We start from the raw sequence: 27585 nt of genomic DNA, 5'->3' as shown, positions 1-27585 counted from the left end.
CGACATATTTCTTAATATAGTTCGCTATATACTTCTTTATATATAGGAACGTAAAACGTTATTATACTATCTTTATAGTTTTAGTGACTCCGGGGTGTCCTCGTTCCGGCGGGTTATAGTAGTGTATAATTACCTTACTAATTTGCTTGTTAGATACGACGAACTTTTTCTATTTATTAACTAGAAATTCTTCGTCGTAGTCGTCTAGTATATATATTATAGTATTAAATTCCTATACGTTAGCGGATAGCGTCCTATCCTTATTCGTCTTTAGAATTCGCTACTATTATACGATATATCCTTCTATATAGTCTAACCTTCGACTAAGAGCGTCTACTCTAGTATTGTCTTTTCCTAGAGTATACTAGATAACGAACTTATACTATTCTAAGAGTTCCGACTATCGGGCCTACTATCGAGTTAACTCTTTAGTAGTAGTAAAGTACGTTAAGTTCTTATAGTCGGAGAAGATAGTAACTTTTAGTATTCCTTCTATATAGATCCTCTAGTGCCTTAGGCTTATAATAATAGCTAAGAGTTCCTTATTATAGATATCGTAGTTCGCTTCTACTAGACTTAGTTTCCTCGAGTAGTATACTACTAGATATCTTTATCTATTATCTTCTTAAGTAAGGCATACTCCGATTACGTAGTTAGAGGCATCTATCTCGATTTATATAGGTTTAGTAGTATCGAATATTTATAGGACTAGTACTTCGATATATCGTTTCTTAATTAATACGAAAGCTTTATCTTAGGTCTTAGTCTATTTAAAGGCTTCGTCCTTCTTTATTAGGCATATTAGCGGTTCTAATATCTTAGAGTATCCTAGGATAAATTTTCTGTTATAGTTCGCGAGTCCTAGAAATACTTAGATTTCCTTAATAGTCTTTAGTTACGGCTATTCCTATATTAACGTAATTTTGTTTAGACTAATTCGTATACTATAGATTCTAATAACGAATCCGAGGAACTCGACTTCTTTCTTATAGAACTTACACTTCTTTAGTATAGTTCTAAAGCTCGTCTTAGAAAGTCGTTAGAAGACTTCCTTAACGTCCTAAATATATTCCTATAGAGATCCTTCGATATAGATTAGGATATCGTCGATATATACTATAACGGTAATATTAATTAGATCTCTAAGTACTATATTAACTAGTCGTTAGTACGTTATAGGTAAGTTTGTTATTCCTATAGGCATTACTAGGAATTTATAGAGTCCTAGTTTAGTCCGGAATACTATAAGCTACTCTTGCCCTTCCTTAACGTATATATAGTAGAACGTATCTTTAAGGTTAATCTTAGTAAACTAGTTTGCTTTACTAAGCCTATCTCTTAATTCTTCGATATTCGGTAAAGGATGTCGATTCTTTATTATAATGTCGTTAAGCTTCCTATAGTCGACTACTATCTATAGTTTGTCTATATTCTTTTTTAGTACGAACAGTATTAGTAAACTTACTAGAGACTTCGATAGTCGTATCTACTTCCTAGTAAGGTTCTTGTCTACCTATTCTTTCTATATTCTTAGTTCCTTTTCTAATATAGCGTAGATAGGTCTCTATAGTAGCTTCTTGCCGGGTTCGAGGTAGATCTCGTAGTCCTATAGTATATATATAGGCAAGGCGGCTTCGCCCTCCTCTTCCTAAAAGAGCCGCTTATACTCCTTATACTCTTTAGAGATAACTAGTAGTACGTACTTACTACTACTCCTATCTTAGTAATCTAGCTAACCTTTATCGGTATCTAACGGAGGTAAGGTATTGTCGTTTAATCCTCGTTTCGGTAGATTAGCTTTCTTTATACTATATAGCTATCTCGCCTTATCTACTATCGAATACTGCCGATATATAGGCTCTATATAATTCACGCAATTATACTGTCTAAATATAAGTACTCCTATTCTCTAGTTAACTACTAGATTATAACGTCTTAACTAAGACATTCCTAAAACAATGTCTTCTATAGCTATCGGTATAACATCTAATATAATATCCTTATAGTACTATTAGATGTCTAGTAGAAGCAGTACTATCTCGCTATCTACTATAGATATTATTACGCTATTCGCTATAAATAATTCGTATCTATCTTTCTTCGTCTAGATAGCGATTCTACTTCGTTTTATATATTCTAGCGACATAAAGTTCCTACTTACGCCTAAGTCGACTATAATTGTTATCGAGTTTCCTTTAACGGTAGCTATAGTGCGAAATACTACGTATTCTAATACTAGAGCGGTTATACTATATAGTTCCTATTAAGTACTTCTATCGATAGGTCGTCCTAGTTTTTTAATATTCTTCGGTTCTATAGTATAATTCGTTCTTATATACGTTGTCGTAATACGAGGAATTGTTCTATCTATTAGTCTCGGGTTAATAGTTATAAGCTATTAAGGCTTCGTAGTTTTTCCTTTAATAGTATATTGTACTCCTATTATTCGTATAAGGCTACTACCTTAGCTTGTCGACTATTTACGCTCCTCGAGGCTTCTCTTATCTTTTCTCTCGAGTTAAGTATAGTTTAGATATATTATACTTAACTATAGCGAATCTTTAGGTTCTATACTATATCTCTTATCTACTTATTAACGAAAAGCCTATTTAGAAGAAGATAGCTATTAGGCGTAAACTAGCTCCTAATTAGTAGTTATTCTTATATAATTATCTTAAAGTCGTACTCGACCTTATAGAGTCGATAGTTCTAGAATATATTATAGAAGTAGCTAATTATCTAATCGAAGTGTCCTAAGTAGAGATATCGTTTTCCGCCGATCTTTAGAAACACTTCTTCGTATTATCGAGCTATTATAAGGAAGAGTTCTATAGCTTAGCCTTTTCCTTCTAAACTAAAATAGTAGAGCTCGTTTCGTTTATTGTCCGATACTTCGTCGTCTAATAATTGTTCGCTAGCGTTTTCTTCGTTAGTATAGCCTTATTCGCTATCTTTCTATATTTCTTCCTTAGAGCGTTAATCCGGAGTTTCTAGTATCTTAGGTCGCTAAGTGCTAATTATATTAATAGTTCGTCGTTCCCTCGGCTTCTAGAGAAACTATCTAGCGTCTTCCTTACTACTATAGTGCCCTCTATACTAATCGTTATAATAGAATATTTAATAAAGGAATCTATATAGTACTTCTTTCTTTTCTTTAATCTATACTAACTTCTATCCTTCTTCCTTTAGTACGCCTTCGCTGTCTTCTATAGGTTCGCTAGCCTCGTTAGTAGCAGTATTCTGTTCCTATAGAAACTACTTAGAGTTATCTACTTTACTAATAACTAGCCTCTTACTAAAGTCTTATAGTGTTCTCTATTCTCCGTTATCTTTCGAAGGTTATTATAAGATTATCGCCTTACGCTTCCTAGGTTTTCCTAGTATTATATTAAATTATAGCCGCTATACCTTATTCTTAGCGCTATAATCCCTTGCTATATAGCCTTCTTTACTATATATATAATATATAATCGCTTTCTTTCTTTCGGGATATAGTTTCTTGCCGTTCTTACTATAGCTACTCTTAGAGTTTCCTTTCTTTATTATATCTAAGTATATAGGGGCTACCTCTAGTCCGTATAGGTCGGTATAATATAGCCGATTCCCGCCTTAATTCTTCTAACTATATAGAGGGTACTAGAGGTTAAACTTACGGCCTTTCTCTATTACGCGTTCGTAAAGCTTATCGTTAATTATAATAGAGGCTCTAATTAACTAGTCTAGTTCCTCGGTAACGCCTCTATATCTTATTAGTTCGTCCTTAACCTAATCCTTTAGGCCTTAGTAATATATAGTATATAGGGCTATATCGTCCTAGTCGGTAAGTTATAAGTACTCCTTAAACTAGGTTACGTAGTCCGACGTAGACTTAGTCTACTTAATACCTTAAATAATACAAACTATATTCTCGACTTCGTTAGAGATTACGAAGACTTATTATAAGATTGTCTTAAGTCCTATAAATACTCTAAAGATCCTAGTAATATCTTCGTTATATCCCGGGTTACTATCGAGGTACTTAGTAAGGTATAGTTTAAGGTAGTACTAAGTACGGCCTCGAAGGAAGGCTGTCGTAAACAGACTTCGCTTTATAGGCTCTATAGAGTTAAACTCGAAGAAGATATATATCTAGTTAAACTAGTCGTCGAGTTTCTCTTAGTCTCTATAGTATAAGTCGGGTTTAGCGACCTTTACGTTGTCGTTAGACCGATTATAGTTAGTAGAGCGTGCTATATTAGTACCTCCTACTTTACTAGAGGTAGGGGTACCCCGCTTAGGTCTTCTAGTAATAGATATCCTTAAGGGTGTTTAAAGTGTTATATGCCGTCGTACTTACGTAATAGAGGTTAGGTAATTCCGTTGTTATAAGTAGGGTTAGTACTCGTCGGGTAGTCTAGTAGTCGATAGTAAAGTGTTACTTAGCTAAAGTATAATCGATATAAGAGATCGGAACAAGGTAATAAGTTAATTCTAATTAGTTAGTTTATAATATAAGTTAAATACGAACTCTTAACTACGAAATCTATCGCTATTATATATATAAGGAGATTCGTGTTCTCGTTCTTAATTAGTATAATTACTATAATTAGTGTCCCTAATTACTCTAATTAACTAATTACGTCTAATTAGTACTACGGCTTACTCTATTGCCTAATTATTCTATGTTATATGTCCTACTAAGTACGTATAGTACTAGCGGGCCGTAACACTTTAAGACTATACTAAAGAAGTATAAGTTCTATAAGAAAGAAGTTAAGTTCCTTAGATTCGTTATTAGAATCTATAGTATATAAATTAGTCTAGATAAGATTATATCTATATAGGAATAGCTATAACTAAAGACTATTAAAGAGATCTAAGTATTTTTAGAACTCGCGAACTATAATCGAAAGTTTATTTTAAAATACTCTAAAATATTAGAACTACTAATAAACCTAATAAAGAAGGATAAAGCCTTTAGTTAAACTAAAGCTTAAGAAGAAGCTTTCGTATTAATTAAGAAATAATATATCGAAGTACTAGTTCTATAAATATTTAATACTACTAAATCTATATAGATCGAGATAGATATCTTTAACTATATAATCGGAGTATATCTTACTTAAGAAGATAATAGATAAAGATATCTAGTAGTATACTACTTAAGGAAATTAAGTCTAGTAGAAGTAAACTATAATATCTATAATAAAGAACTCTTAGCTATTATTATAAGTCTAAGGTACTAAAGAATCTATATAGAAAAAGTACTAAAAGTTACTATCTTCTCCGACTATAAAAACTTAATATATTTTACTACTACTAAGAAGCTAACTTAATAGTAGGCCTAGTAGTTAGAACTCTTAAGATAGTATAAGTTCGTTATCTAGTATACTTTAAGAAAAGATAATACTAGAGTAGATATTCTTAGTCGATAATCCGACTATATAGAAAGATATATTATATAATATTATCGAATCCTTAAGACAAATAAGGATAGAATACTATCTACTAATATATAGGAATTTAATACTATAATATATATACTAGATAACTATAACGAAGAATTTCTAGTTAATAAGTAGAAAAAGTTCGTTATATCTAATAAGTAAATTAGTAAGGTAATTATATACTACTATAACTTACTAGAAAGAGGATACTTAAAGGTTATTAAAATAATAAAGCTAATATAATAACGCTTCGTATTTCTATATATAAAGAAATATATAGCGAACTATATTAAAAAATACGTCGAAAACTAAATAAATAAGTTAGTATAATATATAACTTATAGAGAACTAATAGTATAATAACTACCGACTAAACTATAGGAAGAAGTTATAATAGACTTTATTAGACTACTACTAAGATTATAGAATCTAGTAATAAAATCGATATATAACTCGATATTTATTATAGTTAATAGACTTATAAAGTATATATACTTTATTATATATAGTACTATAATTACGGCCGAATAGTAAGCCTACTTTATTATAGATAGGCTGTTCCGCTACTATAGATATCTAAAAGTCGTTATCTCGGATAGAGGACTAATATTTTACTCTAACTATTAGTAAATATTTATTTCTAATCTCGGAATTAGCTATAAGCTCTTAATAGCCTTCCGGCTATAAATAGATAAATAGATAGAATATACGAACTAAATCTTAGAAGCCTATCTATAAACTTATATTAATTATATTTAAGATAACTAGTTAATACTACTTCTAATAGCGTAAATAGTACTAAATAGCTATATATTAGAAATAATAAAAGTATCGCTATATAAAGCGAACTTTATATATCTACTAAGACTAGATATAATACTAGTCCTAGGACCGAATATAGAAGCTATAAAATAATATATAAAAAACTTATAATAGCTCTATTATAAAAATATTTATATATCTTCCTTTAAGACTATAGCGAGATCGAAATCGATTATAGATCTTTAGTTTAAAAAGAGGAATAAGGTCTATCTTCTTATAAAGAACCTTAAGACTAAAAGGAATAGTAAGAAGCTTAACTAGGTTAAAGTCGGACCTTTTATAATCTCCGAGAAACGATTACTAGTAAATTACTAACTTAAGCTTCTAAAGAACGCTAGAATATACTTAGTATTCTATATCTCTCTTTTAGAACTAGCGGACCTCGAAACTCCCTACTAAACTACGTTCTACTATAAAGACTAAGAAGAAACTAAATAGGAAGTCGAAAAAATCCTAAAATAAGAAGGTTAGAATTACCTTATTAAATAGAAAGGCTACTCGGACTCGAATAATATCTAGAAACTACTTACTAACCTTAAGAACTACTAGATACTTCTACGCTAGTTCTACTAAAATCGATAAGCTAGTCGATATTCTATAATATCTTCTATATAGTTAGAGATAAACTAACTATTAATATAGTAGTAGAATAGTCTAGAGATATAGAAGGCTTATTATCTTCTAACTTGCCTAACCTATCTATTATATCTATTAAATATTACGCTTTCCTCTTAGATTAATTATCTACTTACTATAAGATCTTCTTCTTATATATTAACTATATTATTATATAAGTAAGCTCTTTCTTATCTTTATCGATCTCCTTATAAAGCTAGGCTTAAGTCTTATTTAGAGACTTCTATAAAAGATTAATATATAGCTTATCTATATATATATACTCTAAGTACTTAAGTCGTAATAATAACTCTATTATAATATACTCTTTTCTAGATAAGAAATACTAGTTATAAGAAATAGAAGAAAGATAACTATAGTTAAGAATCTTTTATACTAGTCGAAGTCTATTTTAGCTAGTATATAATATCTTATAATATAGTCGAATAATTTAGAATTAAGACGATTCTAAGTAAAGAGGAAATAGTATTATAATATAATTAGTATAGATATAGCTATACTCTAGTACTCGATCCTTAGTAAGTCGAGCTAGTAGTATCTAAGATATTAGCTCGACTACTTACTATTAAGTATAGCTTAATAGCGAGTAGAAGGCAACTATCGAATATAGCTCGATATAAGCTATAATAAAATATAAATCTCCTTTATATATAATAGTAATAGATTTCGTAGTTAGAAGTTTATATTTAACTTATATTATAAACCGACTAATTAGAATTAACTTATTACTTTATTCTAATCTTTTATATCGATTATACTTTAACTAAGTAATATTTTACTATCGACTACTAGACTATCTAATAAGTACTAACTCTACTTATAATAACGGAATTACCTAACTTCTATTATATAAATATAATAGTATATAATAATAAGATTATCTTAAGTTCTATAAATACTCTAAAGATTCTAGTAATATCTTTATTATATTTTAAGTTACTATTAAGATACTTAGTAAAATATAGTTTAAGGTAGTATTAAGTATAGCCTTAAAGAAAGGCTATTATAAATAGACTTCGCTTTATAGGCTCTATAGAGTTAAACTCGAAGAAGATATATATTTAGTTAAACTAGTTATCGAGTTTCTCTTAGTCTTTATAATATAAGTCGGGTTTAGCGACCTTTATATTATCGTTAGACCGATTATAGTTAGTAGAGTATACTATACTAGTACTTCCTACTTTACTAGAAGTAAAGATATTTTACTTAGATCTTCTAGTAATAGATATCCTCTAAAGTATTTAAAGTATTATATACTATTATACTTATATAATAGAAGTTAAGTAATTCCGTCGTTATAAGTAGAGTTAGTACTTATTAGATAGTCTAGTAGTCGATAGTAAAGTATTACTTAGTTAAAGTATAATCGATATAAGAGACTAGAATAAAGTAATAAGTTAATTCTAATTAGTTAGTTTATAATATAAGTTAAATATAAACTCCTAACTACGAAATCTATCGCTATTATATATAAAGAAGATTTATATCTTATTATAGCTTATATCGAGCTATACTTAATAGTCGCCTTCTACTCGCTATTAAGCTATACTTAATAGTAAGTAGTCGAGCTAATACTTTAAGTACTACTAGCTCGACTTACTAAGGATCGAGTACTAGAGTATAGCTATATCTATACTAATTATATTATAATAACTATCTAATTATTCTATATTATTTATCTAGCTAAGTACTCTAAGTACTAGTAGGCTATAATATCTCTATATTAAGCTATTTAAATTACTTTTTAGTAGTACTATAAATATTATATAGACTAACTTTATAAGCTATATAAATATAAGTAATATAATTATAAGTACTTATATTAGTATAGATCCTATAAGCTAGCCTAATAGAATTTAAGTATTATTATAAATAAAGAGTAGGTAATATAGAATATAGAGTAAGATATAGTAGATACTTTATTCTAAATAAAAGCTAGTATAAAGTAGTAGTAATACTACTATAGAGACTTATACTTCTTACTATATTATTATAGACTAGAATTGCGACTGCGAATAATATATAGACTAGAACAAAAGTTTTTGCTTTACCCTTCGTTATACACGAGCTATCCTATATTTGCTACTCTCCGTAAGAAAAGTTGCTACTCTCCTTAGCCCGTCCGATACGTAAAGGCAATAACGATGCTTTGCCCCGCCTTAGTCTGCACGATCAGTCGGAGTCCTTTCGCCGTTGCTCTTTTATCGATTATTTCTACCAACCCTAGCATACCTTGCAGTCCTTGACACGCAGGCGCGTGTTCGATAGGCTATTACTCCCACTCGCTCGTTCTGCGCCACAACGCGCGTGACCCTCATTGCAACCCTGATCAATCACCCACGAACCGCTTTAGACCGCACACGCGTTTTGGAACACCCAAGCTTATCATGGCTCTCGGCCTTACTACCCTCTTGAAGATGCCGTCTACCATACGCCTGGCCTTCCTAACCCTCCTACCGTTTGCGACCGTTGCAACAGCTACGTCCACTACAACAGCCAACTCCATGCCCTCCGCAACCGACTCAGCCCCAGGCTCACAGACCAGCAATGCTGGCAACTTCGACAATACCTCCCTTGCGAATTACTACTTCGTCTTCTTAGCCCTTATCATTTGCATTGCCGGCCTGGGTGGCTTCCTAGTCTGGCGGCGGCGGAGGCGAAGGTTCAATGCCATGATGCAAGGGTATAATTCGAGAGGAGCGGTTACAATGCCAGGACTGGGTCTCCACGACCGGACCATGGCCGCTGGATACTTTCGGCATCGGTGGAGGAGTCAAAGTGAGGAGAATGTGGGAAGAGATGAAGGGTTGAATGAATTTGGGGAGGCGCCACCGGCTTATGCACCGCCCAAGACGAGAGGGGAGCAAGAAAGGGAGGCTATTGCACGCGACCGAGGAGTATGCGAACCCGCGGCGCCGGCGCAGACGCTCTCGCGGGAGCAGGCAGGGCTCAAGCCACCTGAGTATACAGCCGCGCATGCCACGCCGGTGAGCATTCCCGCAAGACGTTCAGATGTAAGTGGAGAGGGCAGCTCGAGAGACCCACATGTCGAGACATGAGAACGAGAGGCGTGTAATGATTGTCACAAGAGCAGTCGCATATCCGTCTCCCATACTGCTCTTTTGCGCGACTGATGGAGCACTCACGTCTGCAGTAGGACACCAGTATGGTTCGCCATGGTAAGATTCATGATGGCGACGCAGCTATCTGTTCTAGATTGCAGCCTGTACTGCACTCGCGTGCTCGAAGCGTAGGCAATTGAGGTCGTGCCCATCTATCACCATCAAACGTCCACCAACCCTTCACCCTGCGCTTCCTCACCTTTGTTCGCCTAACCCATTGCCGCCATCCTGCTCCGCCACGGAGTCCCTACGCTTGTTCTCGTTCGGGTCAAGGGTGACTATACGGAGCTCGTCGAAGCTGTGGCCTACCCACTCCCACCCCAGAAATGCCCGCCACAGAATCTCCTCGCCGCTTTCCGCCTTCGCCCTCAGCAGGTCCGCCCGATTATCGCCCTCGTGGAGAAGGTTTGCTTTGTAGATGTCAATGTGATTCTGGCCTCGCTTGATCGTCTTTGCCATCACATGTAGGTCCGCATCTGCGGGCTGTTCTCGGCACAGAAATCGCAGAAGAACTTGGCGGCATGAACGGTCATACTGGTCTCCAGAATGAGCAGAATCTCTTCTTCGCCCATGATACTGACACCTTTGGGAATGAGGTTGCGGCCGTTTGAGCTTGTGTTCGTAAACGAGGTACATGCGTACGTCGGTGGCGTCCATCGTGGTGATAGATCTACCAGTGAGAGTATCAAGTCGTTAATCCAACAACCGGCCGCTGCGGCTGCAGCTGTTGACGTTCGCCAAATGACCGTGTAAGACGAGCGGGGCGTGGCGAGGCACCGGCGTCCGTCTTTGAGAAGTTAGGGGCCGCTCCGATGTACTGCGAGCGTGAGAGTCACAATGTCGCATGAGGCGCAGTGGCTCGGTATGGAAGGCATGCTATCGCTGTACTCAATCACATGTCACGGTGCACTTCGCCATAAGCTGGTAATTGCGGCCTCGGGGCGTAACTCAAGCTTTCATTGCTATTTTCACAACTTTGCAAACGTAGGTTTTGTCTTCTTGAGTCCTGCAAGCATGGCGTCTTCGACATCTTTCGTTTGTAGCATGGATGCATTCCACACCTTGATGTAATTCAGACCTGGCACTGATTAGCATGAGTGAACACGAACGACAGTCTAAGACAGCTCACCGTCCGCGACATTGTGATCCCGCGAGAAGTTCAAGACCTCTTTCGTTCCCTGCACGGCGACGGGACTCTTCGTCGCAAGTACCTTGGCCACCTCGAGCGCCTTCTGCAAAGTCGCAGCCTTTGAATCGTACACGCCTGATACGAACCCTACCCTCAGCGCCTCATCGGCAGTAAAGTCGCGAGCCGTAAGACAGACGTCCTTCACCCAGCTTAACGGTACATTGGCTTTCGGCAGCCGTGTGAGCGTGCCAATATCAGCGGCGAGGCCTATCTCAACTTCTCGCACCGAAAACCTCGTGTCTTTGGCGCACAACCGTATATCGCAACAGGTCGTCATATCGATTGCCAGTCCGAAGCTGATGCCATGCAACACAGCAATCACAGGCTTCTCACATTTCTCAATGGCGGAGATATCATCCTGGAACTCCTGCATATGGCGCTTAATCGCTACAGCTCTCCGCGCAGGATCCACCGAGCCGGCCTTCGCATCTGGCTGAGCGAGTACTCCCCCAGTAGAAGCTTGCTGGACGTCAAGACCAGCAGTAAAACCCCTGTCTCCGGCTGCAGTAAGTATCACAACCCGTACGTCCGGATCATAGGACAGTCGACGAAATATAGCACCAATATTGACCCACATCGGCTCGTGGAAGGCATTGAGTTTTTGTGGCCGGTTGATCTCGACTTGTGCGACATATTCGGACGGAAAGGTGACGTTAAAGAACTCGTATTTGTAGTCTTTGACCGCCATCGTGGCAAGATTGCTGGTATGCTGAACCAATCGATGCGCGCTTCTAATTTATCTTTCCGACCCGTGCTCCAGGCGCGGCGTCAAAGGCAGCGTCGACTTTGACAGTCTAGTTCAGCAAGTCCTCAAGTTGTCAGAACGTTGCGCAACTTCATGCCTCGACCGGTAGGCATTTAGTACAGCGTTGTCTTAATTTTGGAATCCTCGGGTGAGACCACAGGTTGGAGACTCGCTCAAGCCGAGGTAGATGTGAAGTCTGTCATCAGCAGTCGAATCGAATGCCAAGTCCACAACTCTACCAGGACAACCGCTATGCTAAAGGTCTATATCTTTTCGGTAGCCCAAGCTGACCAAGCATAATGATGGTTATGCACCCGCAAAGTGCGCGAGGTCCGCGAGCAGTGATAGGTAGATGAGTAGAGCAAGTACAGCGGGTCCGGACGAAGGTGCGCGTCTGTCTCCCCTCGGATCCTTGTCGTTGCCCGCAGGGTTTCAAACGATCAACATCATACCTTCACTGCTCCATGCCACTGATCGCGAACGCGAGCTCAGCCCCTACGCGTACGAGCATCTGCAGTCTACGGACGCGCATGCGTACGAGATTGCTTTGCGAGGTCGTCGGAGAGGTTGGCGCTTGGTTATGATGACGACATTCTTAACACAGGTTTGCTCCGCCACGCCACATCCACGAGTGCTCGCAATGGTTGCCAAAATCAATCGTGACACTGAGCAATGCGGTGACGATGTATATATTGTATAGAAGCCGGTAGCTTTTGCTCAGTCCTTCCAAGTTCAGATTGTACAAAAACAGATCACGGCAATGGCAGAAAATGGTCAACATCATAGCAGTCTCAAACAGTTTCTCGCTGTATGTAACCTACCATATCGCGTATGCTATGACCGGAACTAAGACATTGCAGTCCATTGCATCAATAAGAGGCGATCTTTCGAGTATCACAGCGCCTCCCTTCCTGCTCGCAGACAAATCTACGACCGAATTTCCGCGGTATTGGATCGAACACCCAGACCTGTTCTGCGCGCCTGCATACGAACAGACACCAGAACGCCGACTCCTGGCCGTACTGAAATCGTTCCTGGCGTCTCTACGAGGGCAGCAGTACGCCGGCCGTGATGGCAGCGACGGCATCAAGAAGCCTTTGAATGCCTTTCTAGGCGAGATATTCATCGGCGAATGCGGCATCGGAGGCGAAGAGTGCAAGCTGATCAGCGAGCAAGTTTCACATCATCCACCCGTTACAGCGTGCTATCTCTGGAACGAGAAGCACGGCGTCCGCGCAGAGGGCTATACCAGGCAGGAGATCACCTTCAACGGCAATGTTAACATCCAGCAGATCGGATATGCGATCATGCACCTTGACGGCTTTGACGAAGACTATCTGCTCCCTCTACCCAGTGTGAAGGTCAGTGGCATCTTGTCAGGCAACCCGTACCCTGAAATACATGGTACCTACAATATCGTCAGCTCAACGGGTCTCATTGCCGAAATCGAATTCACCGGGAAAGGCTTCTTCGGATTTGGTGGCCAGAAGAACTATGCCCGAGGTACCATCTTTCGAGCCGATGACATGTCGAAGAAGACTCCCCTCTTCACAGCCGAAGGCAGCTGGTCTGACACCTTGCAATTCAAGGATGCCAATGGCAAAGTCATTGACAGGTATGAGATTGGCGGTGTTCCCGCTTCTGAGTTCCGCACGGAGCCGTTAGACCAGCAAGATCCTTGGGAGTCTCGGAAGGCCTGGGCCGGTGTCATTGAGAGTATACGTCGCGGAGATATGCAGGGCGTGGCTGACCATAAGAGCGCGCTTGAAAATGGGCAAAGGGAGCTGCGGAAGCATGATGACACCAGCGAAGAGAATTGGCAGCCCTTGTTTTACCGCAACGAGACTAGCGACCCAGTTGCAGAAAAGCTGATGGCGGTTGTTGGCCAGAAACTGCAGGCTGACAAGACATGTGGTGTCTGGAAGTTCGACGTGACGCGTGCAAACCAGTTGGAGAGGCCTTGGCGAGGCGATCTGACTCCGAGAGGCAAACAATGACTGGTTGTCGATGTATAGTGGACTTACTGCAGGCACTCATCATGGCGCCCCAATTCCCAAACACGTTACCAAGGTCTCAGCCTACCAAGAACCTGAGAGTGAAATGCCCAGAAATGAAGCTGTCATAAGACACTTGGTTTTGCTGTGGCTGACGGTGGGTCGGTCTCAGCGGCACCGTGACCTCTGAAGACACTGGAGAGTCCTCCAAGAGTAGATAGTTCTGCTCGCACTGGCTGTGGGTCCCCGAATTGTGTTGGAACTTGTGCCATTGGTACCTACTCATACCTGTGTTAGACATCCGGACAGCTTGTTGGGAGTTGCTTCTCGCTTTCGCTCTCGTACTGCAGCCAACACTTGCCGATGGCAAACACAATGTCAACATGCTGTTAACTTGTTCTGACTGCGTACGAATTTGGTTGATCCCAGATGAATCTGCAAGTCACTGGCTGATTAGCGCCCGGAGGTTGTTCCACACCGGCATCTCCCGTTGCACGGTCCACATAGCTTTACCCTTCCGCGGTCTCCATCAAACGACTGTACACGTTGCCGTTACAACTAATGCTATCGTTGCTTTTACAGCTGCGGTGAGAAGTCATCCAAAGGAAGCTTCTGTGGATGAGCGGTTCACCGCGCTTTCGTGAGAGTATCGTATGCTGCTCTCGACCCCGGGAAACGCTGCGAGTACTGTCTGTCCCGGCAACATGTCTTTCCTGGTGATCGACGCTCGCCGGCCAGGCTTTCTTTCAAGCAGGCATGAGTACTGCTTCAGATTGAGTCACTGACGTCTAATATCATAGCCGCCCGACATCAGCAGTGTTATCTTCGCCCGTCCGAACCGTAAGCACGGCGTTGGCCTGCCGTCTTTCCCATGCCTTGCACGGGTCACTATACCCTCTAGACTGGTCTAGGATTAGCAAATGCTCCGGCTGGCCATCATGGATGACGGAGTCATGCCACGGCTGATGTAAGAATGGGTTGTGACGCGGGTAGCAGGCGTAATGGCTACCTCTCAGCTCGGCCGCATTCTCATCGAAGGCTGCTACAGTTACGGGCCGCTCTGTAATGTGTAGAGTCTGGCGCACTCATCCAAACACTCGGGGACGGACCGATACAGTGTGATCTCCGATGTGAACAGATATCTCCACTGAAACAGAATCGCAAGACTGGTGCGAAGAGTGATGGCGCAGTAATTGGTGGGCTGCGGTGCATCTCAACCCTGCCTTCGCGTCTCTCCTGATTTCGTATCCTCCTTCACATCATCCATTTACGTCCTTCTAGTACGTCGTTCGCTCGTTTTCTGTAGCGGCTCGGATACCCACTTGTGGCAGGCGGGTCACTGGTCGTTCTGGTGCTGCATCGTCCGGTTGGGACGACGGCGCAAAAGCCAGGCAGACGCTGAACGAGAGGAATGTCCCATGGGCGCAACCGATCAGCACTGTAGGCTACGCTTCTACACACATAACAATGGCGATGAACGCGAACAGTATCGTCGAATACAAATGCTCAGCGTGGATTTGGGATCTGCTCTCCACCACGGAGACGGACGATATCAAGGCATTCCTGCAGACCGCTACCAAGCGAATCAACCTCGACCGCACACAGCTCTCCCGAGGTTTGCCACTCGCTGCGAGGCGTTCGATTACCCTGCTAGTGGCCCTGTCGACTCTCCTACCTGCCATTCCTGGGCAATGGCCCGTCTTGCAACTTCAGCTCGCCTACAGTCGTGCCTATGACTTGCTCCCGGAAGACATCAAAGCGGGCCGCGGGGGAGACGGCGCTCGTCGGTTCGTTGCGCGCGTGACTGAGCAATGCGGCAAGCGCTCATACACGTAACTGTTCTAGCTCTTCCACCCCGGCTGTTCCACGGTAGCTCTGATCAAACCACAGTCTGGAAGCACCACCACCCATGTGCGCATTGCGGAGATACTCCGAAAGTCTAGCTTGCCAATCTCTGCGCCCACCCTGGCGATCGCAAGCCCATTGTTGCCATTGCACTAGCGAACGGACCGTTACTGGCAATAACCGTTCTATGTACAGCAGCTTACTACACTGCTGTCCCGGTCGCGTACGGTACCGGAGCCGGCGCCCTGCAAACGAAAGCCGACGTGCTGCAGTTGAAAGCCGACGTGCTATTAGCTTCAGCTGGGACCTTGACAGGCTGCATTTGCATGATGATTGGCTTGCCGCAACCGGAGTCCAAGTGTACCTTGTCGCAATGATACAAGCCGAAGGCGTCGATTTGACTGTGACCGTATGCGACCTAGACGGTCGTCCAGCGGCTCCAGCACACATCGACTTGGACGCTGTGCCCAACACCGCAGACGACAATGGCATCCTTTTCTCTACGAGTGGGACATCTGATACCAAGAAGCTCGTTCCTCCCTCGTAGCGTAAGCATGGTAGTGGGCTCCTGGGGACTATCACCGGCATCGCGGTGTCTCAACCAGATGCCTTTGAACCACGTCGGCGGCCTCATTCGCTATTTGTTTGCGTCGGTCGTGTCCGGAGGCTCCGCGATCGGTAGCAGTGGCTTCGATGCGAACCTGTTCTGGGATTGCATCGAAGACTATGCACCAACGTGGTAGTACGCCAGCCCGACAATGCACCAATGGATCCTGGACGCCGCCTCACAAAGGCCAGAGAGGGTTGCTCGGAGTCGCATTGCGCCCGTATGCCATGCGACTGGTGGACTACTGCCAAGCCTCGCTTACCAGCTGCGTGAAACGTTCTCTATGAAGGACATCGACTGCACGATCTTGCCCAGCTATGGCATGACAGAGTGCATGCCCATTTCCACGGCTCCACTCAGCTACCGCTTGAAAAGAAACGGCACGTCTGGCATCAGCGTAGGGCCCGAGATTCGTATCTTCGATACGAGCCATCAACCACATGACTCTCAAGAGGTAGGCCGCATTTGCGTACGTGGTGCACCTGTCTTCGCGGGTTACCTTACGGCTGAGAATAACATGGACAAGACCTGCCTTTAGCGTTGATGGCTGATTCGATACGCGCGACATGGGTGACCCAGACTCGGACGGCTACCTCTACATCACGGGCGCAGCAAGGAGGTCATCAACCGTGTTGGCGAGCTTATCAGTCCGTTCGAGATCGAAAAGGCGGTCATCGCCGCAAGCGCTGATCCCCACTCTTCCATCTTCGGTCGAGTCTGCAAAGCATTAGCGTTCTCTGTTGGGCATGACGGGCTGCCATTGGACAATAACAAGATACTGCGCATCAACCTCGCTGGGCGTATGAGGCTTCCTGGTATCTCGCACGGCACTCCCCGATCACAGCGACACTGGGAAGCGGCCATACCACCAATCGACGCGCCCCTGCGCCACACAATACATGCGCGGATGGTGAAGGTTGATCTTAACCATCTCGTCCGCGAAACTAGCGACTACTCAGGTCTTGTCGAAGGCGTTCCAGATACATGGTCGCATGGACCAGTCGGGCTTCTAATCCAAACTGCTAATCGCCGTTTCACTACACCGTCAGACCCAGCAGGCCATCAAGAGCCTAGACATTCAAAACAGGGCCGTCAGGCTTGCAAAACTGCTCGATGGATGCTACGTACCCACGAAGGCTCTCCTGACCGAAGGAATATTGCCACGAGCTTTTGATGGCAGCATCGACGAAGAAGCCGTCTCGCACTTACTCTACAGATCCAGCAGAGTCTCCACCCAGAAGGGGCTCGATGGCTTCACGGAGACCGAAAGCTCTGTTGCTGCGGGGTTTGCCAAGGGACTGTTGCTCCCTTTCTGCGACAAGGGAAGGCATCAAACTTCTTCGAGCTGGGCGGAACAAGTATGCCAGCCGGACAGCTCCTTGCTCACCTTTGACAGACGTTGAGCTTGCGCCTTGCCATCGACACCTTGTTCTTCAAACACCCAGACATTGGAGCCTCTTACGGCAGTGATCGATGGGCGGAAGCGAGCACACTCCGCCAGGCTCGAAGACAGTCAGCAGAGGAGCAGGCGGCCCTAAAGGTCCTACCTGGCTGCAAAGAGCAATGCAGCTCCACCCGTCCGCTGATACTGCTCATACAATTGTTTCCGATTTTCTTCTACTACCCGATGAAGCGTGCACTTTTATGGTCGCTATTCATGCACTTTCTGACCTTCATGCAAGGCTGGATTACAAACAAGAGCATCTTGGGCCGTGTATTCGACATAATCATCTCCATGGCAGCCGCGAGAGCCGTAACCAAGATCGTAGCTCCTCTCCTTGGCATCTTGTTCAAGTAGCTCGTCATCGGTCGCTACGAGGAGGGTGTGTGGCCGATGTGGAGCAGATCCCACACGAGATGGTGGTTTTGCCAGAAGGTGATCTCGATCTCCGGGATGCGTGTTTTCGGTCTTACCAAACGGAGTCGTGTCTGGTATTATTGAATGCTCGGAGTCAAAGTCGTAAGGACTGTTACGATCAACAAAGGCGCAACTCTGGGTGAGTACGACCTTCTGAATGTACTTTACGGAGCCAGGTCTTCTGACTCTTGGTGACCGCGTCGCCGTAGATGACTCGTCTCACATATCAACACGAAAGGGAAGTTCGACCTCAATCGACTTTATGTCGGCGAGAGGAGCGTGCTGCGGAGTGGCTCAAGGCTCCTATCAGGCGCTAGGACGGAGGCGGACACCTGCATACTTGAGCACACTCCCGTCATGGCTGGGGACGTGGTGGATGAGGGATACACTAGCCAAGGTTGGCGTGCGGAGGACTTCAAAGATAATCGGATGCCGACGATGGTTGTGGCTGAGAGTTGGACCATGGAGTGAGCACACTCGCGGGATATCTCAACCCATTCGACATGCTCCTTGTGTGTTACCTTGTAATGCAGTGAATACGACGTGGTCTCACAATGTTGATAGAGCTTGTATATCCCGAAACTGAATCGAGGCAGCACAGAGATGGTCTTAGCCAAGAAGCACAGCTTGCAGGAAGACCTCGGAGGTCGTTCCTGCTCCAGAATCGTTTCCATCCTGCGTTGTCCAGCAACATCTGCTCAAGTCACCGGATTGGTTGGAGTGAGTGGTCAGTCTAAGAATCAGGACGTTTTTGTCGGAGCGTAGTCCGTGAAGTCCTTCGTTGTGTGACCCGGACTGAAAGGCCGCCGCCGCGGCTGCTGAGGGTCACCTCACCCGACGGTCAACGGTCGCATCGCCGTGAACGTCAGCGTGGGATATCCTAACTCCACCGCACCAATCCTAGTCAAACAAGTAGACCCCAGCCCGATACGGCGCTCTTTCTGGCATGTCTACTTGGGCATCCTGGGCCTGGCCTTGGTCTTCCAATGCAAACAAGCCCACCCGTTCCAGCGAAGCCGCTCATGACCCGGCTCTTCGTGGGCACTTCCTCACTTTGCTGGACAATACAGAACCTCCAGATACGTTCACGCCCAGAGACGTAGCACAGCTGCTCACGGCAAAGCAGCTGGTCAAACTTGGCTACGAGGAGTGGGCAGAGGCATTGCCGGCCATTGTCGAGCTCGCATTTGAGCTGCGGGAAGTGGGCTACTGCGAGATTCTGCAGCGAGGCAATCTGGTGCCGCCGGACGTGGAGTATTACGAAATTGAGGGTTCGATCAAGATTAGGAGGAAGCATGAACGGATGTCTGGGCTTACGGAGGATGAGTGGTAGGGTGGCGTCTGCATGCAGACTGCAGTGGTTTCGACCACCCCGCTCCTGATAGAGGTTGTGATCGGTTTGATGTAGTAGGGAGACTACACGACCTCTGCTTTATGGTATTTGCTTGCGCACACAAGGGTATGTATGCACGCAACTATAATTTCGCGCTCAGGACTGCCTTCATCCGCTTTTCCACCGCATCGAGATACTCCGTCGTAGTCACGTAGTCGTCCTTCTTACCACAGCTGATTGCAAGATCCTTGGTCATAATGCCCTGCTGGTCTACGACATGGATACACGCCTCCTCAAGACTCTCCGCAAACTTCACAACCTCTGGCGTGCCATCGAGCTCGCCACGCTTGGCAAGACCTCTTGTCCAGGCGAAGATGGATGCGATGGGATTCGTGGAGGTAGGATTGCCTTTCTGGTGCTCGCGGAAATGTCGCGTGACGGTGCCGTGAGCCGCTTCGGCTTCGAAGGTCTTGCCGTCTGGGGTGATGAGAACGGAGGTCATGAGACCAAGTGAGCCAAAGCCCTGGGCTACAATGTCGGACTGAACGTCGCCGTCGTAGTCTGGAAAGTGTCAGCTAAACTTAGACTGCGGGTCTACAGCAGACTTACTCTTCATCGCAATCACCATGCCGCCTTCGCTTTTGATCATCTGCGCGACCATGTCGTCGATGAGTCGATGCTCGTACCAGATACCCGCCGCCTCAAAGTCTTTCCGGTACTCCTTCTCATAGATATCCTGGAAGATATCCTTGAACCTGCCGTCATATTTCTTCAGGATGGTGTTCTTGGTGGTCATGTACATGGGATACTTCAAACTCAATGCGTGCTTGAAAGATGCGTGGGCGAAGCCAGTGATGCTTTCTGCGGTGTTGTATTGCGTCTGTGCGACACCACCTTGATGATGCTCATCGAACTCAAAGACCTTGATTCTCTCCGGCTGGCCACCCTTAGGCGTGAAGACCATCTCCAGCGTGCCAGGCCCGTCAATCACTCTGTCCTTCGCCCGATACTGGTCGCCGAATGCATGTCTGCCAATGACTATCGGCTTCTTCCAGCCTGGCACCAGACGTGGGATCTTGGGAATGACAATGGGTTCTCGGAACACCGTGCCGCCAAGCGCGTTTCTGAGGGTGCCGTTCGGACTCAACCACATCTGCTTCAGCTTGAACTCCTCCACTCTCGCCTCGTCTGGTGTGATGGTGGCACATTTGACCCCGACGCTGTACTTCTTAATGGCTTCCGCAGCATCAATCGTCACCTGGTCGTTGGTCTCGTCTCGGTACGGCAGGCCCAGGTCGTAGTATTTCAGGTCGATGTCAAGGTACGGGTGAATGAACTTGTCCTTGATGTCTTGCCATATAATACGAGTCATCTCATCGCCGTCCAGCTCAACGACGGGATTCTTGACCTTGATCTTAGGGATTGAGGTGGCCATCTTGCGCCGTTGCTGGACCTTGGCAGCGATTGGTCTAGGAAAGGTTCGTGCTGCTGCCGAGAGGTATGTATACGGCGCTGGAGAAGTAGGCAACGCAAAGGCTTGAGTCGTCACTGTTCGTAGTAGGGACATGTCGGGTGGAATAGAGTTTCAAGACTCAGCGAAGGAAAGCGTCTGGCTCGCTGCAATGTTATTGCCGAGGGTTACCACTAATCGCTTGCAGTTTGCTGCACCGTGACGAGCGCTGGAGGGGATGCGGGGCGTGAGGCTCGCCGGCATCGGCACGTGTTAAAGGCTTATGTGGCACGTGCGGATGAAAGGCTGGTTAATCTCAGAAAACTGCCAGGTGCCTTGCCCTTGGTTATACCGGTGAGGTCGGGCGTCTTTGCTTCGTTACGTGCCGTAACTGGGTACAAGAACACAGCAATCGCATCAGGGATTCCTGCAGCCTCAGCAGAAGGTTACCTTGTGCAGAGAGTAACCGCCTCGTGACGGTGTAATCAGCGTTCAACGTCGGAGAATGATGTACGCAGGACAAGAATTCACTGGCTATCAAGTCGGGGTCCTGCCTGCGTTTGTACATGACTGGTGAGCACAAGTAAGCATGAGAATGACCGGTGAGGTGATGCAAGTCAATGGCGCTGCAGTGAGGGGAATACACTGCTTGTCGTTCTCTTCCCACCATCAGCAGCAGTGCTCAGATCTTCAGCACGCCCTCACGATGCCATTTAGGTTGATCCGAAAGGTAGGGCATTTGAAAGCTGCAGCGTGCATCCGAAGTCTATTTGTGTGCCGGTCCCGTAAACAGCGCTCACGCTGGGTACGTGCTCGCAGTGGTGGTGGTACGAAGTTACAGCCCGTATGGCTGGGACAGTAGCAGGCTTGCCGGTGCCTTCACGATGCCAGACAAATTCGCGAAGACTTGATGTCCTTATCGAACAAGCAAAGGCAATATTTTGGGGAGGAATGAGCCTCTTCTCAACGTCGTACATTGGGCATGCTCAGAGCATCGCATGAGACCTTCTATGCAGGTCTATAGCAAATGGCTGTCCCCGTCTCGCATGTTGCACGTTTGAGGCCAGGAAGCCCGCGTTGTGCGGTGACGACGCTATGATGGACGTGATGGTGTTATGCGGTGGCACATGGTAGTGAGAGATGGAAGCCATGGATGTCGCACTCAGCTGAGGCGCAGCAGCACCTCCATCTCCACGTCGCCAGGCTTGCTCTTGCACCACACAGACTCTTCTCTGCCTTTGCGATTCGGTTGTCTTGATTGATCATAGATAGTCGAAGTTTTCGTTGAAGCAATATGGCGTCCATCGAACAGATGCACACAGCCATGATCAACCGGTCAATCCGAACGATCAAAGCTGTCCGTCAACGCTACGAATTCTGCCTGCCAGCTGCAGTGCTGATTGGCCATCTAGGAACTCGAATACCTCTGCGATGCCTCCGTCATCACCCCACAGGTACTCAACAGCCTGCTCAGCCGGATACCAGAGCAAACTGCCCTCCACGCTCCCATATCCGTTGGAGCCGTGCCGGGCGGCGCACCTACCGCACTACAACCTCCCACATCACCCATGAATAACCTCACAGTGCAGAACCAACGGACTAACGGCGCGGCAAATGAGAAGCAAGACGGCAGTTACTACCAACAACCTGCGCCCTCTCCGCAGCCACCGCCTGCGTATAACGCACCTCCACCGCAGGCCAACTGGCCACCTCTCGCCCAGGCCACCGCACTTTACGCATACACAAGTACCGACGCCGGTGACCTCGAGCTTCAACCCAACGACCACATCACCGTTACCGAGTACATGAATGCCGAATGGTGGAAGGGTCGGAGCTCACGGACCGGTCAAGAAGGCATCTTCCCACGGTCGTATGTCAAGGTCATGGACGAGAAAGCGCCACCGCAGCAACCTCCGCCAACGAACTATGGCAATGCGCCGCTTGAGGTCAGTCAGATGGGTGATGGTCAGGGCAAGGTGCCGACGAAGTTCGAAGAGCAAGGCAAGAAGTTTGGGAAGAAGCTTGGGAATGCTGCCATTTTTGGCGCGGGAGCGACGATTGGTAGCAACATTGTCAACAGCATCTTCTAGGCTATCGGTGGGTTCAGGCAGGCGTTTGGTGGATGTACGGCCATCGTTCAGCGGGTCAAGTGTGAACGGCGTGGCGAATTCGGTTGAACACTTGTGAAGCCAATATTCTCACGCCAATGACATGTGATGCGCAAAGTTGACCATCGTCATTTCATACCACCTAGTAAAAGCAAACTCGTGATATACACATCTTCCAACCAACGACCTTCAAATCTACACGTTAACACCGACTCGCGATCATGAAGAAGCGACTCACGAGGAACAGCGTGACTTGCGAGGAATGTTCTTCGCCCATAGCCAAGGATGATGTGCGATACGACTGCACTACGTGTCCCAACGCAACTTTCTGCGAGAACTGTTACCTCACGGCGAAGCGGCGGAAGAGAAAACCGAAGGGCCACGTCACACATGTGTTTTTGCAGCAGGATCCGAAGACTGGCAAGGAGGAACTGCCACTTAAGCCGGCAAGATATAAGCGCGAAGCTAAGCAAGATGTCCGGCGGGGCGATGGTGTAAGTGGAGAAGAGAAAGCGGTACAAGCGATGCCGGACGCCATGGACGACTCGAACGACCTTATCACCACTAACAAAACAATCGATCTCGCCGGGCCGATCGAGACCAACAAATCAGCAGACTCCGGCAACGCACCTGCCCAAAACCTCGCCGCCGAGCTGCCAGAGTCTCTCATCCACCTTGAGCGTGCCCAGCTATTCTACGCTCGCGCCAACCATCCCATTCGAGGTGTCAAAGGCAGGATCACACAGCCCGGTCCGCAGAAGGGGAGGATCGCAACACTGTCCGCCTTCAAAGCTAAGCACTACGCAGCTACGCAACTTCGTGCGTCAAGTGACGACCTCATCAGGAGCGGCAAGTTGCTGGAGGAGGTCCTACGAAAGGAGACCAGGGCGGCACCGCTACACAGCCCAGTGTCCATGACTGAGCCGAGAGTGGCAAACCTCGAGAAGCAGGTGGCCTCAAGTGTGGCTAGATCGGTGAGCGTACGTCTTGCAGGACATGAGATTGTGAAGGCACTGCAGGCGTTGGTTGGGGAGGGCCGGGAAAATGTAGGGACGCAACTGGCGGAGCTGGCGAGCAGTGCGTTGGGGTTTTCCATCGATGATGAGGACCAAGACGCTTGATCTGACGCTGGAGACGCTGTTGTGAGAGCAAGAAGCTTCTGGAGAAGATCCAAAGGCAACTCAATCAGCTTGATTGCGACTGGGAACGTCTGACTGGTGCGTCTCAATCTCAAGGAGTGACTTATGGCAAACTAGGTTGCGTCATTCAGGACGGCTTCAGCACGCCGCAGAGATGGATGTTACATATGTACACAGTCTTGTGTAACTCGTGTCGCATTACGCCTATACTGTAGGATAGGCCAAAGCGTACATGAACTACACGAGCATGGTCCTAGGATTCGAACGAGGTGATCTCGGACTCTAGATCCTGGCATGAAACGAAAGCAATCCTATTGCCAAGAGATGATGGCGGATATTCCCGCCCATTTCTGCCACAACCTCACTTCACCCCTTCTGCTTCTTCTTCTTCTTCTTCTTCTTCTGCATCTTCTTCTTTTAATGCGGAGCAAGGAAGTATTGATGCCCACTAGACCGCCGAGCCCGACATCTGAATCACTTTAAGTCGGTGCAAATCGGTTTGCAGTATACTCGCAAAACTTTCCCCGCCCAGTACATTATCCTGCTGGGAAGCATTGAACGAGGGCGTCTCAGGCACAGCGGTTAGACTCAATCTGCCAAGCATCCCATTGTTCTATCTCGATCAGGTCGCCTCAATGGTACGGCTGTACATCCAGATGGCGATAGGAAGGGTATACGGCACTCTTCTCTGCCTCGTTTCCATAAGAGCAATCTCCCTATGTTTCGCCCATTGCAAGATTTGATTCATGCGCAGCCCGACTGTATATTACGAAATATACTACAGTTACTGACAATGGTATGCGTTCGATACCACAGATGGGTCTCACAAGCCATTCCAGAAATGTGCGCTCAAAGGCACATGTCTCAGGCCACAATACCAGACATCTGATCCTCAGTGAACCCGATCGTCTCGGCTACAATGGGCTTAATGTGGTCCGGTTGTTAGGTAGCCGCTCTTCACATTCACGGTGAATATCCGCCACGTCAGAGGAAGCAAATATCACACGCTTCACAGCCTCACAATAGCACGAGCTCAACAATAGCCAGACCGCCTTAAGTATCTGCTCTTTCTCCCAGGTTCTTCGTCCTCTGCGTCTCTTTCCATGATTTACGCCATCTGCAAGCGACCATCCGGCAACAAGTAAGACACCTTCACAGGCTCAAAGGCTTCTGAGACATTCACGAAGCACGTTTCCACTGACCAGAAGCGTCAGACAACTCATCTGAAACAAGATGTCTGTCGCAGACTATGGTTCATTTGCAGACTACTACGTTGTAGATGACACTGACCGTTCTATAAGAACACCACAGCCCTCCATGGCGACCAAGTCTGTCAAAGCTAGAGGCAAGTTGCCAGCTAGCAACACGATCACCATCACGCCGCCAAGGCGTAGCGGACGTCAGACGACGACGGCCGCTCCCGCCAAGGCGGCGAAGAAGGAGATGAAAGAGGTTGTGCCGAAGGATTGGGTCGGTCAAGAGACCGGTGCGGGCACCACCAGTGACCGTCCAGACGGCGCACAGTAAGCCGAGCAATGCGCCGATCCCCCGTTGCGATTGCCCCAGCACAGCTAACTCTCCTACCCATCAACACTCAGGCTCAGCGAACCCTGGAATTGCGCGAACCGTAACTGCAGCACTGGTTTGACTTGGTGGTATGTTGAGTGATGTGCTAATCCCTTGGCCATTGCATGAGCACAGCTAACTTCTCTACCCGTCAACCCTTCAAGGCCACGCACCGGTACGGGCACGGAAGGCTTTGGCCGTAAGTCCATCAGCGACTACTTCGGCAGAAACAAGAAGCAGACCACATGGATTCATGAAGACGTGTGGCACACATACTGCCGCAAAGACTACCAGCGCCTCCACTACCGTGCCAAGAAGAAGCCAGCGTCGCTATTTAGGTGGCATGTCAGCAACGTGCGTATGCAGTTCAGGAGGCTGCGGCTCTGGCGGCCTGATGCGACATTCAAGGTGCAGCTTACGAAGAACATGCACGAGCGCTCCGCCGAGTACCACCGCATGTTGCGCTCACACAACCAGAACTCCGTGCTCGCGAAGAGAGACTACAATGCTCATGAGAGGTTCGGTACCAGGGAGCCCGCGGTCAACAAGCGAGGACAGACGGCGCCGTCGAAAGACGAAGCGGCCTTTCCGGTCGAGCACGTTGACAGCTTCACCACCAATCACTGCGGCGATGATTACGACTACGACGACTGTGAGGCTGTTCTGCAGGCCATTGAGGCGCTGTTTGCCAACCACACCATCTCGCAGATGCCGCCGATCGAGTTCCTCATCTCCGAGCCGCAGGAGGGCGAGCATGTAACTCGTGCAAGTACCAACTACATGCGCTACATCTGCGATGTGGACGGCGACGACTACGACACTCCGCCTGGCTCTGAAGATGGCTCCGACGATGAAGCAGACCGCGACCAGGTAGTTGAAGACGACGATGAGGCCGAGGATGAAGACGACGAAGACGAGGAAAGCCAGGATCGCAATACCGATGCCGACTCCGAGATTCGCGTCGCCGGCGCCAACGATGATGATCAGATCGAGCACGCCATGACTGGTGCCAGCGTTGACAAGGACGACATCACTGAAGGCTCACAACCGCCTGTCCGATTCACACCAGTCAACAAGACCAAGTCTCGCTTCACCCTTCGGCTAGCTCAGCAGGAGGAGACCGCCGAGGCCGCCGAACAAGCCGCGGACCCGCCAGTCCCCTTCACAGCCATCAACAAGCGCAAATCCGCATTCCGCACCTTCTCAGCCGTCAACGTCAAGAAGTCCGCCTTCCGCCTCCTGGACGCGATTGAGCCTGTCAATGCGTCTGGTTCTAGCAACAAGCGTAAGCACTCTCCAGCGCAGACAGCTTCAGAGATGGACGACCCTGGTGCCGATGACGATGAGAAAGAGGCAGAAGAGGTTTCATTAATAAAGCCGGCGAAGAAGGCGCGCATGTAATCGCGCCCGCCACGACAACAATTCTGCGGGCAACCCAATGGTCCGTCATTCTCCACTCTGAGGTATGTATCATTGCTTGCTTACTGCGTTCTGTTTTTGCTTCGTCCTGTTTCTGCTGGGTTCCGTACCTTGGACAAAGGGTAAGCATGGCACTTCCTACGGCGGGCAGGCAGACAGGCAAGGCAATGGTAATGGCATGGCCATTGCATTGGCATTGGCGAGCGAAGCTCATTCATGGCGTAAGTCCATCGGCGACGAGCAACCTCGACTTCGACTGGGATATACGACTTCAATGGCGAGCACAAGGCTTCTTGATCAGTCATTCACAAGGGTGGGGTTTCGTG

The 27585-nt window shown here is 46.2% G+C and overlaps 12 protein-coding genes across 12 annotated transcripts; 10 read left to right on the top strand and 2 right to left on the bottom strand.

The window, feature by feature from the left end:
- Positions 1-9004: 9004 nt before the first annotated feature.
- BAUCODRAFT_134368 (uncharacterized protein) lies at positions 9005-10393 on the top strand. Its single transcript, XM_007682645.1, has one exon. It carries the CDS (start codon positions 9272-9274, stop codon positions 9941-9943), a length of 672 nt encoding a protein of 223 aa, XP_007680835.1. The 5' UTR covers positions 9005-9271; the 3' UTR covers positions 9944-10393.
- Positions 10394-10818: 425 nt separating this feature from the next.
- Positions 10819-12296, bottom strand: BAUCODRAFT_295553 (uncharacterized protein). Its single transcript, XM_007682644.1, has 2 exons — positions 11136-12296; positions 10819-11084 (listed from the first exon to the last, which is right to left on the bottom strand). The coding sequence occupies exons 1-2, from the start codon at positions 11881-11883 to the stop codon at positions 10975-10977; spliced, it is 858 nt and encodes a 285-aa protein (XP_007680834.1). The 5' UTR covers positions 11884-12296; the 3' UTR covers positions 10819-10974.
- Positions 12226-14317, top strand: BAUCODRAFT_143068 (uncharacterized protein). Its single transcript, XM_007682643.1, has 2 exons — positions 12226-12748; positions 12801-14317. The coding sequence occupies exons 1-2, from the start codon at positions 12701-12703 to the stop codon at positions 13935-13937; spliced, it is 1185 nt and encodes a 394-aa protein (XP_007680833.1). The 5' UTR covers positions 12226-12700; the 3' UTR covers positions 13938-14317.
- Positions 14318-15401: 1084 nt separating this feature from the next.
- On the top strand, positions 15402-15770 carry BAUCODRAFT_126519 (uncharacterized protein; the record flags this gene model as incomplete). The annotated part of the gene is made up of 1 exon (XM_007682642.1): positions 15402-15770. One exon carries the CDS (start codon positions 15402-15404, stop codon positions 15768-15770), a length of 369 nt encoding a protein of 122 aa, XP_007680832.1.
- A 938-nt stretch (positions 15771-16708) lies between these two features.
- Positions 16709-16924, top strand: BAUCODRAFT_77889 (uncharacterized protein; the record flags this gene model as incomplete). The annotated part of the gene is made up of 1 exon (XM_007682283.1): positions 16709-16924. One exon carries the CDS (start codon positions 16709-16711, stop codon positions 16922-16924), a length of 216 nt encoding a protein of 71 aa, XP_007680473.1.
- Positions 16925-17710: 786 nt separating this feature from the next.
- On the top strand, positions 17711-18680 carry BAUCODRAFT_295513 (uncharacterized protein). Its single transcript, XM_007682641.1, has 2 exons — positions 17711-18383; positions 18483-18680. The coding sequence occupies exons 1-2, from the start codon at positions 17860-17862 to the stop codon at positions 18559-18561; spliced, it is 603 nt and encodes a 200-aa protein (XP_007680831.1). The 5' UTR covers positions 17711-17859; the 3' UTR covers positions 18562-18680.
- Positions 18681-19298: 618 nt separating this feature from the next.
- On the top strand, positions 19299-19535 carry BAUCODRAFT_41760 (uncharacterized protein; the record flags this gene model as incomplete). The annotated part of the gene is made up of 1 exon (XM_007682249.1): positions 19299-19535. A coding segment is annotated over one exon (237 nt), but the record flags the coding sequence as incomplete, so codon positions are not given.
- A 184-nt stretch (positions 19536-19719) lies between these two features.
- BAUCODRAFT_78276 (uncharacterized protein) lies at positions 19720-21012 on the bottom strand (the record flags this gene model as incomplete). The annotated part of the gene is made up of 2 exons (XM_007682314.1): positions 19720-20138; positions 20187-21012. The coding sequence occupies 2 exons, from the start codon at positions 21010-21012 to the stop codon at positions 19720-19722; spliced, it is 1245 nt and encodes a 414-aa protein (XP_007680504.1).
- Positions 21013-21855: 843 nt separating this feature from the next.
- On the top strand, positions 21856-23117 carry BAUCODRAFT_570031 (uncharacterized protein; the record flags this gene model as incomplete). The annotated part of the gene is made up of 2 exons (XM_007682640.1): positions 21856-22384; positions 22440-23117. The coding sequence occupies exons 1-2, from the start codon at positions 22322-22324 to the stop codon at positions 23115-23117; spliced, it is 741 nt and encodes a 246-aa protein (XP_007680830.1). The 5' UTR covers positions 21856-22321.
- BAUCODRAFT_295361 (uncharacterized protein) lies at positions 23065-24412 on the top strand. Its single transcript, XM_007682639.1, has one exon. The coding sequence runs from the start codon at positions 23357-23359 to the stop codon at positions 24254-24256; it is 900 nt and encodes a 299-aa protein (XP_007680829.1). The 5' UTR covers positions 23065-23356; the 3' UTR covers positions 24257-24412.
- A 294-nt stretch (positions 24413-24706) lies between these two features.
- Positions 24707-25329, top strand: BAUCODRAFT_38616 (uncharacterized protein). The gene has a single exon (XM_007682245.1). The coding sequence runs from the start codon at positions 25091-25093 to the stop codon at positions 25244-25246; it is 156 nt and encodes a 51-aa protein (XP_007680435.1). The 5' UTR covers positions 24707-25090; the 3' UTR covers positions 25247-25329.
- A 178-nt stretch (positions 25330-25507) lies between these two features.
- BAUCODRAFT_160215 (uncharacterized protein) lies at positions 25508-27301 on the top strand (the record flags this gene model as incomplete). The annotated part of the gene is made up of 3 exons (XM_007682638.1): positions 25508-25797; positions 25873-25929; positions 26005-27301. 3 exons carry the CDS (start codon positions 25508-25510, stop codon positions 27239-27241), a joined length of 1584 nt encoding a protein of 527 aa, XP_007680828.1. The 3' UTR covers positions 27242-27301.
- Between the last annotated feature and the right edge of the window lie 284 nt (positions 27302-27585).

Source organism: Baudoinia panamericana (genome assembly GCF_000338955.1).
Source record: "Baudoinia panamericana UAMH 10762 unplaced genomic scaffold BAUCOscaffold_13, whole genome shotgun sequence".
In the NCBI taxonomy this organism is placed as follows: Eukaryota; Fungi; Ascomycota; class Dothideomycetes; order Mycosphaerellales; family Teratosphaeriaceae; genus Baudoinia; species Baudoinia panamericana.
Note: the sequence above shows the minus strand (reverse complement) of the source record. Positions and strands in the feature narration are given on the sequence as shown.